At 37.4% G+C, this 17321-nt stretch overlaps 1 protein-coding gene across 3 annotated transcripts in view; it reads right to left on the bottom strand.

Annotated features, from left to right (window-relative positions):
• ROR2 (receptor tyrosine kinase like orphan receptor 2) overlaps positions 1–17321 on the bottom strand; it is a 187476-nt gene that overhangs the window by 60903 nt on the left and 109252 nt on the right. For all 3 annotated transcript variants that reach the window (XR_008463748.1, XR_008463747.1, XM_054185152.1), the window contains exons 2-3: positions 12333–12410; positions 556–843 (exon numbers count right to left, since the gene is read on the bottom strand). Coding sequence is in view for 1 of the 3 variants with exons in the window: in XM_054185152.1 (XP_054041127.1) it covers positions 556–843; positions 12333–12410 (366 nt within the window). In the remaining 2 variants the exon portion in view is untranslated. The remainder of the gene's footprint in view (positions 1–555; positions 844–12332; positions 12411–17321) is intronic.

The following is a 17321-nucleotide window of genomic DNA, read 5'->3' as shown; positions in this document are numbered from 1 at the left end:
GGAAACTAAATAAAAGCTTGCCTTCCAGGCTGGATGATTAAGTGTCCAAAGTGCAATATAAGTACTTCTTGAAAGGTACAGTGTACCTTCAGCTGTCACAGGGCAGAATTTGAGGCCAGGCTTCATGTAGCAGTACAGACGAGGTATTCCACAAGAGTGGGCCCAGCATTATGAACATCACATAGAAAATCACTTATCATTTTTCTTTTCAGTTTTTTTTTTTTGTGAACTGAGTTCAGCAGTAGGGTGAAAACTCCAAGCAATGAAATGTTACCTTTTTCTACTTTATACTGGCACTTCTTTCAAATTTTTTCTTCAATATGTATTTACAGAACTTACCACCTGTATTTACTTTCTTTTATTACCAGTAAACAGGTATCGAGTTCAACTGAGAAGTTCTGCAATGGGGGAGAGGCCCCAGGCAATGGCTTTATTTATTGCCTTTTGTGTTGAGAATTCTTCTTAAACATAAAATTCATTTCTCATTATGCTATTGTGAAAACTAATACCTAGTCTATAAAGCAATCTGAGTAATCATAAAAGCCAGGAACTTACCAAGCCTTACAAACAACACTCCTGTTGCAGTTATTGTCTTCATCCCATTCGAAGCCACGCACTGGTAGTATCCTGTGTCTGTAGTATCCAGATCCTGAATTCTCAGACGCGAACCATAATCCGTTTTCCTGATGATAATCCGTCTTGGCTCCTGAACCACTGGGGCATCATTTTTTAGCCATCTGACATTCGGAGATGGATTTCCTGCTACCTTGCAGTGGAGGATTGCTGTTTGTCCCTGGACTACAGTGATATTGTTTACTGGTTCCAAAAAGGTCAGGAAGTAACCTAAGAGGGGAAAAGGTCAGAAAAGATCAAACTTCATTTGTGTTGCAATAAAAGGCTGCCCAAAGGCACTTTTTTAACAGAGGATCTTGGAAATGGTTTCAGTTTTCTTTCAAGATTATACTCCAAAAAAAATGTAATTCACTGTGCTAGGAACATCATAGCATCCCACTGTACTTTGTCTTTCATGACTGACTTCATGTTTTTTCTTCAGGTAGGTATGCAGATTAGAAGGTCAAGCATGAATTAATACCATTACAATCCTAACTCCCTCTGTGGACACCTATTCTGAAGCAATAATGACTTTTTCTAGTTAGTCTTTTGGGAAATAATTACTGTTATAACAGAAAATACACCCTTATTCCATTAAAGAGGAATCCCGGTTGCAACCATATTAGAATATCATTATAATTTTACCACTTAGTCTTCTTACATGATCATATATTTGTCTTTAAAATAACTAAAACTGGAAAAGTCACTTTTAGGTATTTATTTGACTCGCCAGATACTGCTCTGACAAGAAAATCTTCAGATGAGCCTGATTTGGACAGGCTTATCTTACAATTGAATTTTAAATTTGATAAGGCTCACATTCAATTTAAAGAAAGGATGTCCCAGCTGCAGAAGTAACCTGTGATATAGAGGGCACTTTTAAATTGGTTATAGACTGCCATTTTTTACATCAAGTCCTAAAACAGTGTTAAATTGGACAACGAAAGGTCTGCATGGATATTGAGTAATCAGGTTTCATGGGTTTAGTTTTATAAATGGAAACTAAAAGCACTAATTTGTGGTTTGTTGAAAGCAAAGGGCTTGTCAAGAAGTGTGTATGCTGTATTGGTGATCTCAAGTTATAAAAAAAAGAAATAATTGATGGAAGATCACTGTAAAAACTTGACAATCAGAACTTCTGTATGTTATTATTTTTAAATTTAATTTGGTGTTAGGAGTCCTGCAAGTGACACACATCACACATTGACAGCTTGAAAGTATGTAATCCCACTGAAATAATAATGTAATTGTCAAAGCAAGTAAGAAAAGTATCTAGCTGTCATGCTCATGTGTTTGTTTTGATGAATTCATACCATCCAGACATAGACCATACGGAATACTTCATATTACGTTACATTTTTATGTCAGCTGGATCCATATATCAGATAACTTTGATGGATGTCCACGTGTGTCATTTCCTATCAGTTAAATTGTTCTGCAGCCATTTAATTAGGAAATAGCATATTACTGTGCAGGAATCTAACACCAGTAATGCAATGGTCAACATTCACACTCTAATTGCTGAAATACCTTAAGAAAATTGATGGTCTGCTTTGATAAACCATAAGCATATGACCATGAAAATCAGTTCCTCTGTAATGGCTAGGTGTAGCGCTGGAGAGGTGAGCAGTAGAAACATCAGAATATCATGAATTTGCAAAGCCAGATTTTGCTGGAAAACCGTGTTTTCCCAAGTATTGCGTTGTTCTCTACCATTGGCCTTTCAAAGAAATCCTGCCTTAATGAATAACATGAAAATACAATGTAGGCAAGTGAGAATTTAGTATGTCACTAAATAGAAAACAAAGTAAACCCAAATATATAATGACCACATTATTTTGTCATCTTTTTTCCTCATAAAATAATAAATTATTCTGAACGTACTTTCACATTAGTTTTCCCTATTTTTAGTCTAAAAATCTTTAGTAGACTTTGAAACATTTTGACAAGACACAAAAAATATTTCTTTTTAAATGTCTGATAAAATGGGGGGTGGGGGTGGGGCTTGGGAGGGAGGAAGAACATTAATGTTTTCTGCAACAATATGCCACAACAGTATCATTTGTTGTGGTTTGTAGTTACATTTCCCAGCTGCAGAATTAGAATAACTAGGATGACATTCTAGCAGTGAACAGAAAAACAGCAAATTACCTTGTTGATATAAGGAATAAAAGCAATTGATTAAAACTATTACTTAAGCCAACATTTTAGATATATAAACATTTCTAGCAGCTAAAAAGAAAGCACAATCAATCCTAACACAAGTTAGAAAAGAAATTTTCATGGCTATTTCACTTTTAGCTCATTTTTTAGGGAGTACCACAACTTATTTTGCCACTTTTTAATAATCTGTATGTAGTTTATTCTCACCAGCACCACTGAGGCAGAGTACACAGTCAGGAAGAGAAGAAGTAAGCGCATTTATTTGAAATATGTTTGAAAAAGGGCTGTCATACTCAATAACACCACTCAAGTCAGAATAATCAATTTATGAAAAGAAGTGGAAAAGTGGAAAAACTGAAAAATTCTTCTAATTCTATCAAAACAGCTGGGGCATTGAGGAAGTGCAAGAACATCTGGTCATGGTAATGGTTTTGAGCTATCAGGTGGAAGAGGAGTGGAGCCACAATGTGGGCCCTTGAAAAGACCAACTGAAGGAACAGTTCTGGCAAGATACAGATTGGATGTGTGGTCTGCAAGACAGGTATGAAATTGGCTCACAGGCCACACTCAGAGGGAGGTGATCAACGTTTTTTACTGAGGCTGGCAGCCTATCACAAGTAGGGTCCTCCAGGGATTAATACTGGGCTCCACACTGTTCAACATGTTCACACATGTCTTGGGAGATAAGATCGAAAGCACCCTCACCAAGTTCTCTGATTAGACTAAACTGGGTGGTGATGTGGGCAGACGGGAGAGCCATGTTAGACAGAGACCTGGACGGGTTGAAAGAGGGGGCAAGCAAGAACTGTATGGAGTTTAACATGGACACGTCTAAAATCCTGCACCTGGGTCAGAATAACCAAAGGGCACAGTACAGGCTAGGATCCATGTGTCTGAGGAGCAGCCTTGCTGAGAGGAAGCTGAGGGTCCTGATGAATAACAAGCTCAACATCAGTCAGCAGAGTGCAGCTGCAGCAATGAAGGTAAATCAGATCCCAGGCTGCATCTGCAGAGGCATTACTAAGAGATAGAGATACGATCATCCCAATCTATTCAGTGCTTGTCAGGCTACACCTTCAGTATTGTGTCCAGTTCTCATCCTCAAAATTCAAAAATGACACAGAAAGACTGGAGAATGTTCAAAGGAAGGCCACGAAGCTGACTAAAAGGATGAAGAACCTGCCCTATGAGGAAAGACTTGAAGGAGTTGGGTCTCTCATCTCCGGAGAAGAGAAGGCTCAGGGAGGATGTCATCATAGTTTTCCAGCACTCAAAAGGTGTCTACAAAGAGGATGAAGACTCTCTCTTCACAAGGAGGCACATGGAGGAGACAAGGGGCAATGCATGCAAGTGGCATCAGGAGGGGTTTTATCTCAATAGAAGAAAGATATTTTTTGCAGTGAGAACAACTATGTGCTGGAAAACAACCTCCCCAGAGATGTGGTAGAGTCCCTATCACTGGAGGTTTTCAGGATGCAATTGGACAGGGTGCTAGATGATCTTGTCTAGGCTCCCTTTCCCAAAAAAGGTTGGACCAGATGATCTTTTGAAGTACCTCCCAACCTGGGCTGGTCTGTGATACTATGGGCCTATGAGTCAGCAATTCTGGGTGTGGTGTGAATGTGTTCATACAAGGGAGGCAAAGGAGACGGTTGAAGGTCTTTTTTGAGAAAAAGTTGGACCATTTCCAGCACGTAGCCAGCACAGAGTTACAATCATCTGTCTCAGAGATGCTCCTGATTCCTAAGAAGTGAAAGAGGTGGAGAAGATGCTTTCTATAAAGGTAGGGTCAATTCAACACTGTAAGTTGTCTGCCAGGGAATGTGGTTTTCATGTGCCATTTGTCCGCTTTTGTGCCATTGGTCAGCTTATAGTTTGCTCAAACACCACTATTTCACTTTTCCTGATTTAAAATGTGCCAGGTTAAGTCTTCTCTTCAGGTGAGTCAGGGATATTACATTCAAATAAATTTGGATGAAAACAGATACTAAATTTGCTTGTTAGGACCAAAAAATGTTACTAACTCAAGATTAAATCCATGTTAGACTTTTGGGTTTTACCAGTTAAACCAGACTTGCTGTAGGAAGTAATTTGGTCCATAGCTTTTAAGCAATCCAAAGTATTTCATATGAATTTATAATCTGATTCTTTTAATAGCTAGAACAAAACTATTACCACCAAAAGCAATGCCAAAGATTTATGTATGAATTCAGACCCAGTGTGATTAGATACACTTTCCCTGAAGTCAGTATAACTGAGTCAATTTCCTGCAGGTCAGAATTTGGCTTTAGTTCATTATTTCTTGTGCCAATTTTACAGGCATTTTTTGCAGTGTTTTATATTACCCTATATACCCTATATCAACTAATAAATATTTTAACCTACTGAACTTTGAAGCACTTGTGTTTTCTTCTGGAGCTGTAGGGCAACTATCCACTGTCTCTGTCCATACCCTGAAGTGCACACTCCCTGTTTGCTAGTTTCATTTCCTCTTTGAGAAATGATGAAGAAGTCTGGTGTTTATATACTCACTGAATCTGAAGTAATTGTATGACAGGGCAGGCAGCCATTTGTTGGGCTGCTCTGTTATTTGGTGTCCACTTTAGATAACCCATAATTGCAAATCTTTCAAACAAAGTGGAAAATATAACCAGCTATGTTCTTAAGAATGTTTTCCTTATTTATTTTCTGTGATGATAATCAGCAGTTACTTTTTGTGATGTATACCACACCACAAATATTGTGTGGATGCCAGTTTGATGCAATGGTTTGGGGTGAAAACCAAACTATTTCCCAGGATAAAGTCAGACATTAACAATGTGCAGAGCAACTTTTTTTCCAGTGTAGTTCTTTTTCTCTGTTAATAAAGATTCATTTGGACAGGTACAGAGGAAAATGAAACGTGAAGGTACTAGAAGTTGTATTTAACTTGTGTCCTATGTTTTGTGATATGCGTCAGTCAACCAGTATTTTTTAAAACTTGAACAGATTTTTTAATGTGTTTTAATACTGACATACCTTTGAAACAGAAAATAAATACTCTCTATAAAATATTTTGGGCTTGCTACTTATAAACAACATTACTAAACTTGTACATGTCATATTATAAACAATTATATTTCTCTTGGGATGTGGATATTCAAATAGAATTTTTAAAAAATCTGAGTATAAAGGCTTGCAATTTTCTGTGTCACACAAATACTATTGTTATATACTATTTTCTATACTCTGGCTTGGTTCCAAGCGTCACTGAAATGAAGGAAAATGCTTCCTTTGCCTTCAATGGTCTTTGGTTTGCCTTAAAGTACTTCAAAGAGAAAAGTTATCTGGTGGATATTTCTGCTTTTGCTGTAGGCAAAGGTGCTCTAAATTAAATTTCTCTTTTATTATGGTTACTAACATAGTGTACAACCAATACCAATATTTATTTTGCTTGAACGGAGTAAAAACTGTTCTGTCAAGAAACTATGAGAAGATTATGCATCTTAATCTATATATTATGTTATACTATCATAGTCTATGCACGCTATGAATAAAGTAGCTTAGGGAAATGATTGACATGAATGCCGGCAAAACTCTCTCATATTTTGAAATGCCTTTGTTAGGTTGCCAGTACTTCATATTTTTTAATGGAATAAAAATAATGTAAATATATCAAACAGAATCCCACAGCAAATCAAAATTAAGTTGACAGGTCTATTTTGCTTGTTTTGGCAAGAATATAAAAATAAACTTTTCCCACATGTGTCAAATCATTGTCAAGATATGCACAAGAGTATATAGTAAGCTAAAAACATAAAGGCTGCAACTATCACGGAGACCTCACATGCATATTATTTTGCTTAGTTTTATTTATGTTATTCTGGCACTTAAATGTCCAAGTTATTAGCTCAAACCATATGTGCTGTGCTTGGCATATGCACAATACAAAATGATTGCTCTGTTTTTGTTATTTTAAGATCTTAGCTGTGATTTTGAAGTTCATTCTAAAAAAAATATTTTAAACCTCTTTAGTTACTTTAGATCAAGTTAATTATGACTTAGCTCTTTGCAATTCAAGTTTTGGTTTCTATTAATTTGTTGTTGTTGTTGCTTCTTTTCCCTACATTATTTTAAAAATAACTATGCATTCATAATTTTCAAACCAGCTTCATGATGGCCTCCATGAATAGCAATTATTAAAAATAAGCAACTTCTTTTATCTCAGAACTTCTAAGTCATTTATGAATATTGAAGTGTCATGAGATGGGAAGATATCATCAACCTTATTTTCCAAATGCAGAAAGTAAAGCAAAGGAAGTTAAAGTGACTCCCTAAATTCACACATAGATTAAGTAGTAATATGTGTGAAACTATACTGAGTTTCACATCTTTCTGTGTTCCTGAGATAATGAGGTTATGAGATAATAAGATAATCAGCCATTATTGTGGAATAGTTGATTCCCTTTTCTTTCTGCATTGCACAAGGGAAACAAACACTGAACGTTCAATTTCCAATTTCTGAGAACAAGAAAGGAATATTTAAGTAATCAATTGCTAGACACCTGAAGACACAACAATCTCTTCAGAGCAAGTAGTAATTACATATATTTTTTATAACTTTTTAGAATACATATTTCTTGATACAACTTATGTATGTATTTAAATAACTTTAGATCCAACAGTCAAAAAAACCCATAAGCTCATCTGTTCAGTACTACAGAACAAACCACAACTTACGGCAAGCATTAGCTTTAGATACTCAAAATTTAAAATCAGCATTTAAAAAAACAAAAAACCAACCAAAAAAAAACCTAAAAAACACACCAAACCCTTTTTTTTCTGTGTAAATGTGTACAATTTAAAGCATTTTCAGATTCATGGCATAAAACTTTCCAATGTTCAAAACCACTAAAAGCATGTATATTATGACTTGTTTAGAAAGGAATGTGGGATTATTTTTTTTCCTCTCAGCCCCTTGCTTTTTTTCCCCTCCCTCCCCACTCCTTTTTAATTTTTGTCTTCAAATAACTTTTTTTTCATTTTCTTAGATATAAATAAAAGAACATGGTCTTTCTCACCACAACTCTTTCAAATTACAACTGTCTGTGATGGCATTTGAAGACTAACATAATATTATATCCAATACAGATGATTTGTTTTGGAAAACATTTTGAGTATTAATCTAATGATATATCGATTAGAGGCAAATTCATAGTTTCCCGTAATAAGACATCGTTTTTCACCTAGGAAGCATACTTTAGCTTATGGAATGACCGATTATTAACAAGGAATGATTTGAGGAAAACAACACTATGTTTTCACTACAGTAAAAAGTATAAAGTGTTCACAGAAATGACAGGTAATCTATAAAGAATATCAAAGAGTTGCAGAATGTTCTGAGCTTATAAAAGAATTGAACACTATTGTAAGAGAAAACAAACACGAATGTTGCTGAAATTCAGAGCATTTATTTCTAGAGGTGTGTATAGCAACATTGCTGTAAGTACAAGAGTTTAGGGGACCTGGATCACACCATCACACCTTAGCTGGTGGTGGGAGTCCAGTAAAGTCACTCTTTCCACTAGTAAATCAGAACTGGAAATATATTGAGAAACACCATCCTAATAAGAAGGGGAGAGAGAAGTATAAGACTCATGATTTCTTGCACAGACCATTTTCCTAAATACAAAGCAGTCTTACCAGTTCTTCGTCCCTCTGCTTTATTTAACCACAATACGAAGATGAGCAATCTGCAGCATATTGGAGCCAGGTTAGGAAATGGAAGGGATGTTGGCAACTCTCCCAAAATACATATGAGCAGTTACGGAAACTACACTGTTATATCCTGCCATGTAATGTTTCCAGATGAATTAATTGATACCTTTATAGCCTAATTTAATCCCATTATTTGCACCCCATCTTCCATACTATTTGTGATCTCAGTGTACAAAAATGCAGCCAGAAGCATGTAAAATAAAGTGATTTGGATCACATGCACTTCAAATGTACTTTGGAACAAATTATAGCCAATTCAGGAATGAAGCAGAATTTGCATTCTATACTACCAAAATGTGCACTTTGACCCCCACACTGAAATCAGTGGGCTTAAATTCACTTTTTAGCAGAAGAAAACCTCTTTTTGAGCAGTATTTTCTCATACTTGAAGGACTGAAGTTCTTACCTAGCTCAGGAATCCAATTCTACGGGATGGAAGGGTTCTGGGTTTGGTTTTTTTTTTTTTTTATTTTCTGAACTCTCAAACTAGACTGTGAAGAGGCAGGTACCACCTGTCCTAGGTTACTGCACATTTAGAAGCAGATCTTTAGGGGTAACAGCAGTGCAGTTAGGATGTGGACTGTTCTTTGGGTCACCAGTTGTGGAGATAAAAAGCCACCACTTTTAGAATACATACAAATGATCCCTGACACGTTACCTTATGTCAAGTCAAAGCAACCAGGATAGTCCAGTCATAACTTGGATTTATCATATAGGTACCCCTTGAAACAGAGTAAGTTTCCAGATGGACTTGTGTAGAAACCACAGTTAAGGTCAGAACCTTGAGACATCACATCTCCTGGAGCAATCCAACTCAGTCAATGTCTCAGCTATTGCAGGTTGCCCTTACTCATGCATTTCTTTAACTATTTAAGTGTTTTGCTCTAGTATTCCCACCACCAGACATTGTTTATGATGTAAGATTTTACTGGGAACTCATCTATGCATGAAGAGATCATATTTTACCCTTTAAAATCTTCCCCAGGCTTGTTTTAAAATTATGAGATTATGAGCAGTGAACCTCTCCTTCATGACACACCAGCAGTGCTCAGCACCAAAAAAACCACTTGGTTGCAGCTTGTGCCACAACTCTTGCATTTATCTTTGATTAACAGATATGTTCTTTTTCTTCTCTGGCCTTCAGAAAGAAAAGCTCCATTGTTCTGGCCAATCCTCTGTTGCAGTGAGAGGGGGAACTTTGCTCCTTCCTCAGTATCACCTCCTTCCCCAGCATCACCGTCAGAAAAATCTGGGAGGAAGGTGGGAAGAGAGTGCAGGACCCACCAGGCAGTAAGCCTGGTTGTTTCCAGAGAGGATCATGGAGCTGACACAGTTCTGCCTCTTGAGCGCGGGAAAGAGACCTTCCCAGGGAGAGTTTGTTGCAAACAGAAAGACATCAAGAGACACTCCATTGAAATCAAGATTGGGGAAAATGCGATCTTTACAAAGATTGACAGGCCTGGGAGGAGATTTGTGTTCAAATCCTTTTATTTTTAATGCAAAGCAGACCTAAGTTATTCTACACCAAATGCTCACTGTTCTGCTCTGTTTTTCAGCAAAATGTTGCTCAGAGGCAGTGTCCTTCTGATGGTTCAGGTGCTCAATCAAAGGAAACAAGGGAAGATAAATTCTCCTCAAAGCCCTAGCTCCTCATGATCCTGTTCCATCAACTATCAGAAGGCTAGCTTCACTTGTACGGAAAGACATGCAACTTATTTAAAGTGCACATTATTAATAATACCTTGTTTAACCTGATTACTTCTTTAGACACAGAACCATTTTTCAGGATTTCTGGAGGATTTAGAGGAGAGGGTGACCTATAATCTTAGTACTTCTAAAGTGGCTTTAACAATGCCCAAAGTTATTTACTACTATTTTCATACATGTTTTTTGTCTATTCTACAGTCAGTAAAAAATATAGGTCATAAACAAATCTGAAGAGCTAAACATTTCTCAAGAAAGGAAAGAAAGTCAATGTGATGGAAGAAGTTGAAGAACTCTTTGCAATGGTCTCAATGGTATGCACAAACTCTGAAGTAGAACCTCCTGATGATTTTTTGAAACCAAAATTGTTACCTAACTATGATACAGAAACACGTGTTAACGTTGCAACCAAAGAAACAAAAAGTTTCAATCAAGGAACTTGTGCTTATTTGGAGAATTTTGTAGCCACGAAAATAGAAGGGGAGGAAAATGAGGCCATTTCCAGACCAGGTATGCTGGAAACTAACAACTGATCCTATACCAATGAGTCATATAAGAACAAGGGTGTCTTTTTTTTCTGAAGGAAATACAAAATCCTTATGATGTAGAAATGTTTGAGATGTGATTAACTACTTCCTTAGACAGGTATTGCCTGTGGCCGTTAAAAAAAAAAAAAAAGAAATAACTAATAACTGCAACTCCTTTCTCAACAAGAATTTAACCAAGTAATGTCACCTGAAAAAACATTTTCTTTTATGTCTGTACCCTTAAAAGCTCAGGCACAACAAAAGTGGAACCAACTTGCCAAGTAAACAAGCCTGTCAGGTACAGTTAAAGATTAAACATGGACCTTTTCCCATCAAAAGTAATGGGTACATGGGATAAAATGACTTTTGAGTAGTTTGAGGAGTTTGAGAAGGTTTGAAAAGAGTTTGAAAGGTTTGAGGAATACAGCAAGTCCTGCTCACAAATGGGAGGGGCATGGTCCCACATTGATGATCAGTGGGAACGTTCTTAGAGTTATGCAAATATAAACATGTCTTCTTTTATCCAATTAAGGATAGAAATTCATGTAAGATTCTGGAAAAAAGCTTCTAGTAAGCATAGTCAAGATAAAAAATCTAACTAGCATGCAGGTGAAGCACAGTAAGGATTACATGACATTGTATATCTATGAGAACAGAGACTATATTTGAAAGTATACTCAAAATTTATGTTCCTTTTAAAGTGAAGTAGCAAGAAGAACATTTGACCAGCACCTCAGAGCTTTGTAGGCTTCAATATGTGTTCATCTTGCTGAAAATGCTAGTGATAAGGTAGAAAGCAACCTGAGCTCTTCATATTAACAAGATTATCTGGCATTTTTTCTAAGCATAAGGGTTGACTTCTATCACAGTGCACTCATACAAAGAGAAAAAATCTGTACTACAGGTGAGAAAACATGTTTCTTCAGGTAGAACACTGAAAATGTCCTGTTAGAGGAAGCTGCATCAAATTGGAATTGGAATCACAATTTGCAGTAAATATGTGTATTTTCAGATCCAAGAGTAGCATTTGTATTTATAGTTTAAGTGATAACGTATCATAAAAAATTCTCATAACATGTTCCTAGAAATCCTGCCATTACACTGTGTTTAAAAAAAAAAGAAACCACTAATGCTCAGAGCTACTTTAAAAGTAAGTATTCATGTGTTAGAGATAATTATCTCAAACCAAAGATATTTAGAGATACCAATACTTAAGATTTACCTATAGATGCCAAGTGTGGCACTGTACAAAATTAAATCATTGTCACGGCACCAACGTGACAGAAAATATGCTAGGAAGGTATATAATAGCCCTTTGTGTTTGGGTCAAACATCTAATCCCTCAGTGTGGGGGGACCGAACATGCTTAAAAATTAATTTTATAGACTCTTGTAACCTTACTATCCCTGCTTAGAATCAGATGTATTAAGTTACACAAGGCTGCCTTTCTTACAGACTGGTATTCACAGGTAAATCAAGTGAACATATAATAACAGGATTTTGCTGGTCCTTTATAAAGTATGCTTATATTTGGCAGGGAGAAGAAAAAATAACTATAATTAATTTTACCTTTAGGCGTTGGAATTGGTCTCTCAAGTCCATCTGCATGACCTAAGGGGTCATTTGAATCTGGAATTTCCATTTCACCTAGGAAAAAAAAAAAGAAGATTTTTTTGAATTGAGGTTTTGGGTTAATCTTTCTCTTAAACAGCATTATGACAGTGAGTTCAACAAACTCATTCAGTTCAGATCCTGGCTCCAGAGTAGCACACAGGAAACACCAACTAGCAAGGTCAGCATTTTTCCATTGTGGATTAGAAACCTTTACAATAATTTACCTTGTGGACTTACTTTGTGCTTGGCAAATGTGAGTAGCATTAGAAATCTCTTTCTAGGTCTTACCAGAATAAAATTCACACAGTTTAACAAAGAATGCAAACATTTCCTGAAAGCAGTGCTGGCCCAGCAAATTAAGCAGTACTTGAGCTTTATTGACAATCTCAGTTACAAAATGGCATAAATCTGCTTTTGAAGTTACATTACAGTAATTCAGATTCTATTTCCAGAAGTCAGACTCATCATCTCTGCTGACTTTCTCGTCCTATTCTCAGCCACCTCCCTAGAAGGTATGTCCCAGAAATGAAAATATGATAACCATTAGCCAAGTATTCCAAAGGGTGATGAAGCGGACGAGCATCTTTCTGTGTGCCCTACTTGTTTGTGCCTAGCATATATCAGAACAAGGCAGAAGCAATGTTTAGCCAGCAGTTGCTGCAGACAGCAGACAATACTTACATGTTCCTTTGCTTTTTTGCAGATCTTACAAAACTTTGACTATTATAAAATGGGAGTTCACCTGTCTGCCATTCCTTTTGAAAATATGATGGTGTGAGGAACAGAGCTGAACTCTGAATCAGATAAAGTTATAGGGGTGCTTTTAGTAAAACAACTTTTCAAATTATATCCCCTATATTTTTGTATTTCCTAACTTACATTCAGTCGTCCAAATTCCTTATCACCTTGGCATATGACCAAGAGAGCATGCAAATCTAAGGTCATCAAGATCCAAAGTTAAAGATCTTGGGTTTTTTTGTTGTAGATTTGTTAGGGGTGTAATGTTTAGGGTAAAATGAAACTAGGGAAAAGGTCCTCCCTGTTCCTTTTGTCCCCATTCTCTTTCCTTCAGACTAAATCCTACAACACTCTGACTACAAGTCACAGTGATGAAACACAAGTAATGCCATCCCTATCTTCCACTACATTATGAAAGAAGAAAAGAATTGAGACTGTCATTATTTTTCATTTTTCCTGTATGCTTTTAACCATTATCTGAGAACAAAAGATCTAACTAACTGACCTTTCAGTTTACAAGGGGAAACACAGAAACCAGAGACATCCTCTACCTCAGGCTGGGTCTGAAAGCATTAATTTTGTCACAGTACTGACACCTTGTCACTACTTCATCTCCCACTGCTTGAGGTTCCTAGCCTGGCAGTACTATTGATTCCACTTGATTTGTGTGCCCATTCCCAGACATCCCAAATAGACTGATGGTAAAGACGGTGCTGTACCCCTGGTAAGACACTCTCAAATTGGAAGAGTGAAGACTTGAGCAGACACCATCTTCTGCCACTCCCAGCACTGGCAAACGGAAAGGGTAGATAGTCTCCATCTACAGAGTAGAGGGAGAAAGGGAAATGGGTGGCCAAGGTGTCGGCATGCTAAATTGCCATTGTAAATCCTGTGACAGTGTGTCTTCACACCCCTGAGGGCATGGTGCAGACTCAGTGCCTGACTTTTTACTTTACAGAAGTTTTGTTGAGTTGTTCGATTCAGTGTGAACTGATGAATGCCTGTTGTGATATTTCTGTTAAATTTCAGCAGAGAAACATCACATCTCATTTTTACCAAGGGGCTTCAAGGCAAGTTCAGCTCTATTCCCTTGCTTCTGTTTGACCTCCTCTATGTCGCGCAAGGAATTTAGAACAGGACAGCAACATTTACTGGCCATAAGGAAGATAAAACCAAGATGTGACATTGGAGTAAAAAGAAGAGTAGGAAGAGTAATTGTTCTTGCAGTCACAAGCACCTGCACTTGGCTTGTTCTGGTGCTTATAATCCAGCAGTACTCACAGGATGAAACACTGTTTGTAGAAGCTCATTCTTAGGACAACTGGTGCCTTAACACTCAGACCTCCAGAATCCAAACTGCCTAAGATCTGGGTGGCACTTTTGTTTAATACCACGTGTTCAACTTTAAAATAGTTGTTTCCATTTCTTCAACCATTTAGTGGGATTCACAACAGGAAAAAAATATTGTAAGCTCAGTTAAATGAGCACAGAAATGTCTTGCTCTCTCTTCCCTCCTTCCCAGCCCATATCTCTTAATTTTTAAAAGCTTTGCAAAACAAAGATGGAAAGAAACAAAGTATTCACTGGTTTGAAAATGTTTAAGTAAGTTTTGTGTGATTCACTCATGCTTGATATGTTTATGTCTGGAAAAAACATTAAGCTCCAGATGTGCTTTGCCAGAGAACAATTAAAAACCATAGACACCACCTACCAGCAAAGTCTCCATAACTGAGCAAAGTTAAAACTGAAAATCTGTTGCGTACATTGTAAATTACAAATACAAAACAGATCTGTCACTTAAACTTGCTTTTATGAAAGAAATATGTACCTTTTCTGTAATCTGCAAAATTCCACTTGTACCACATTTCTTATGATTTCCAAGCCTTAGCCCTAAAGTTTCTGTACCTCAATTTAAAACACCAAAAAGTTATTACCAATATGAAATATTAAGTTTTTTACATCATAAATGCTTCTGGATCAGATGACTAACTAGTCACTACAACAAAATAAAACCTTTTCCTCTTGAGTTAAACAGAATTAATTCTGCAGACAAGAACAAGGAAAAAGCTGTGTTTTCCTGTTGATTATTTTCAGTGCTTTCTGATTTTGCATTAATAACATTACATTTTTCCTGCTGTGAGTAAATCCGTGGTGTATTCATAGAATGGTTATACTTGGAAGGGACCTTGAAGATCATCTAGTTCCAACCCCCTGCCATGGGCAGGGACACCTCCCACTAGATGATGTTTCTCAGAGACCCATCCAGCCTGGCCTTGAACACTTCCAGGGATGGGGCAGCCACAGCTTCCCTGGGCAACCTCTTCCAGTGTCTCACCACCCTTAGAGTGAAAAATTTCTTCTTAATATCCAACCTAAATCTACTCTCTTTCTATTTAAAATCATTTCCTGTTGTCCTATTGCTACACTTCCTGATAAACAGTCCCTCCCCATCTTTTCTGTAGGCCCCCTTTAGGTACTGGAGGGCTGCTGTAAGATCCCTCTGGAGTCTTCTCCTCTCCAGGCTGAACTACCCTAATTCTCTCAGCCTGTCTTCATAGCATAGGTGTTCCACCCCTCTGATCATCTTCATGTCCCTCCTCTGGACTCACTCCAACAGGTCCATGTCCCTCTTACGCTGGGGACCCCAGATCTGGATGCAATACTGCAGGTGGGCTCTCACCGGAGTGGAGTAGAGGGGTAGAATCACCTCCCTCAACCTGCTGGGCATGCTTTTTTTTATGCAGCCCAGGATACAGTTGATTTCCTCAACAGATGATAATTCCTGTTCTCATTTTTATTTAATTCCCCTCAATGTGGTGCAGATACACTCCTGATTATGTGCCACCACAAACTCTCTGCAGTCTTATTCTTCTTTTAAGACCCCTACACAACTGTGCTCCTGTCCACATTTGATTTTTAACTTATGTCCCTTTTCCCACTTTGTTTATTCAGTATTTCAGTAAGGGTATCCCAATTTGTTTTTTTAATTCCTACTCTCTGTATCTTTTCCTGGCAGCAATTTTATGTGTAGTTCCACTATGTGAAGGGGAGAAAAATCCACAAGATAATTCTAGGTGTCCAGGTCTCACTGTAAGTCTTGATTAGTAAGCAGCTACCGCTAGAAAAGATATAATTGTTCACTAAACTGGTTTTAGATGCGACACAGATACTAGTCACATCTTTTTTTCATGTTTATTACAAATAAAGCATTGTCATACAATGCTAAGAATAAAGGTATACCTGCAAAACACAAAACTGGCAAAACAACAGCACCTCACAAAACATGTGTTATTAAAAATGGATGAGAAGATAAATGCTCAATGTTGGATCCTTACTTGTGATATTATTGACTCACACCGGCAAGAAGTATGCTAACTAGCATGCTACTACATAAATATGTAGCTAACTGAAGACAAATCAATCACCATGGTGTCTGAAAGTGTCTCAATGAACATATCCGCATTGGTGTCTGAAGAACCCCGCCAGCAGGCTGGACAACTGTGCAGGTATGTACAGAAAACAGATGCACAGACTTGTACAGTCCAAGACTAAAACAATTCCTGGCAGAGGGCTTTGGGTGGCCCAAATGTTCGTGGAATGGAGAAGACAAAAAAGAAATGGCTAAAGGGTATACAGGCTATCAAACTCTATTACTCAAGACTACTAAAGAAAGCAAAGCAGAGAAGGAATGGGAGCAAACACAGACCTGAATGAGAACAAGGGAGACAAATGGAAAGAGGAGCACATGGGGAAAGCTTATTCTTAATACAAGATTTGTTCAGAACTGACCATGACTTCTGAGGACTAAGATCTTGACCTCAAAATAGTTAGTTCATCAAAATGGAACTTAGTTATCAAAAGCAGTAAGGAAAGCAAATCCAGACAGTATTGGGTATTTCTAGGAAAGGAATAAAGAGTAAAACTTAAAGCATCATTATGCTACTGTGTTAATCTACAGCCTGCTCTCACACATTGAACATTCCGTGCTGCTGAGGTCCTCTCATCTCAAAAAGGGTACAGAAGAGTTGAAGGAGTTTCAGAGAAGAGCAGTGAGAATAATTAAAGTTATCGACCAGGTTTTGTACAGCTGCTAGGATTTTTCGATCTGGGAAGATGGCTGATGTTAACGACAGTAAAGGTCTACGGAATCATGAGTCTTAGAGAGGATAGACCAACCTCTCAGTAAAAGAAATGGCAGTATGGAGG

Source organism: Rissa tridactyla, chromosome Z (genome assembly GCF_028500815.1).
Source record: "Rissa tridactyla isolate bRisTri1 chromosome Z, bRisTri1.patW.cur.20221130, whole genome shotgun sequence".
NCBI lineage: Eukaryota > Metazoa > Chordata > Aves > Charadriiformes > Laridae > Rissa > Rissa tridactyla.
Note: the sequence above shows the minus strand (reverse complement) of the source record. Positions and strands in the feature narration are given on the sequence as shown.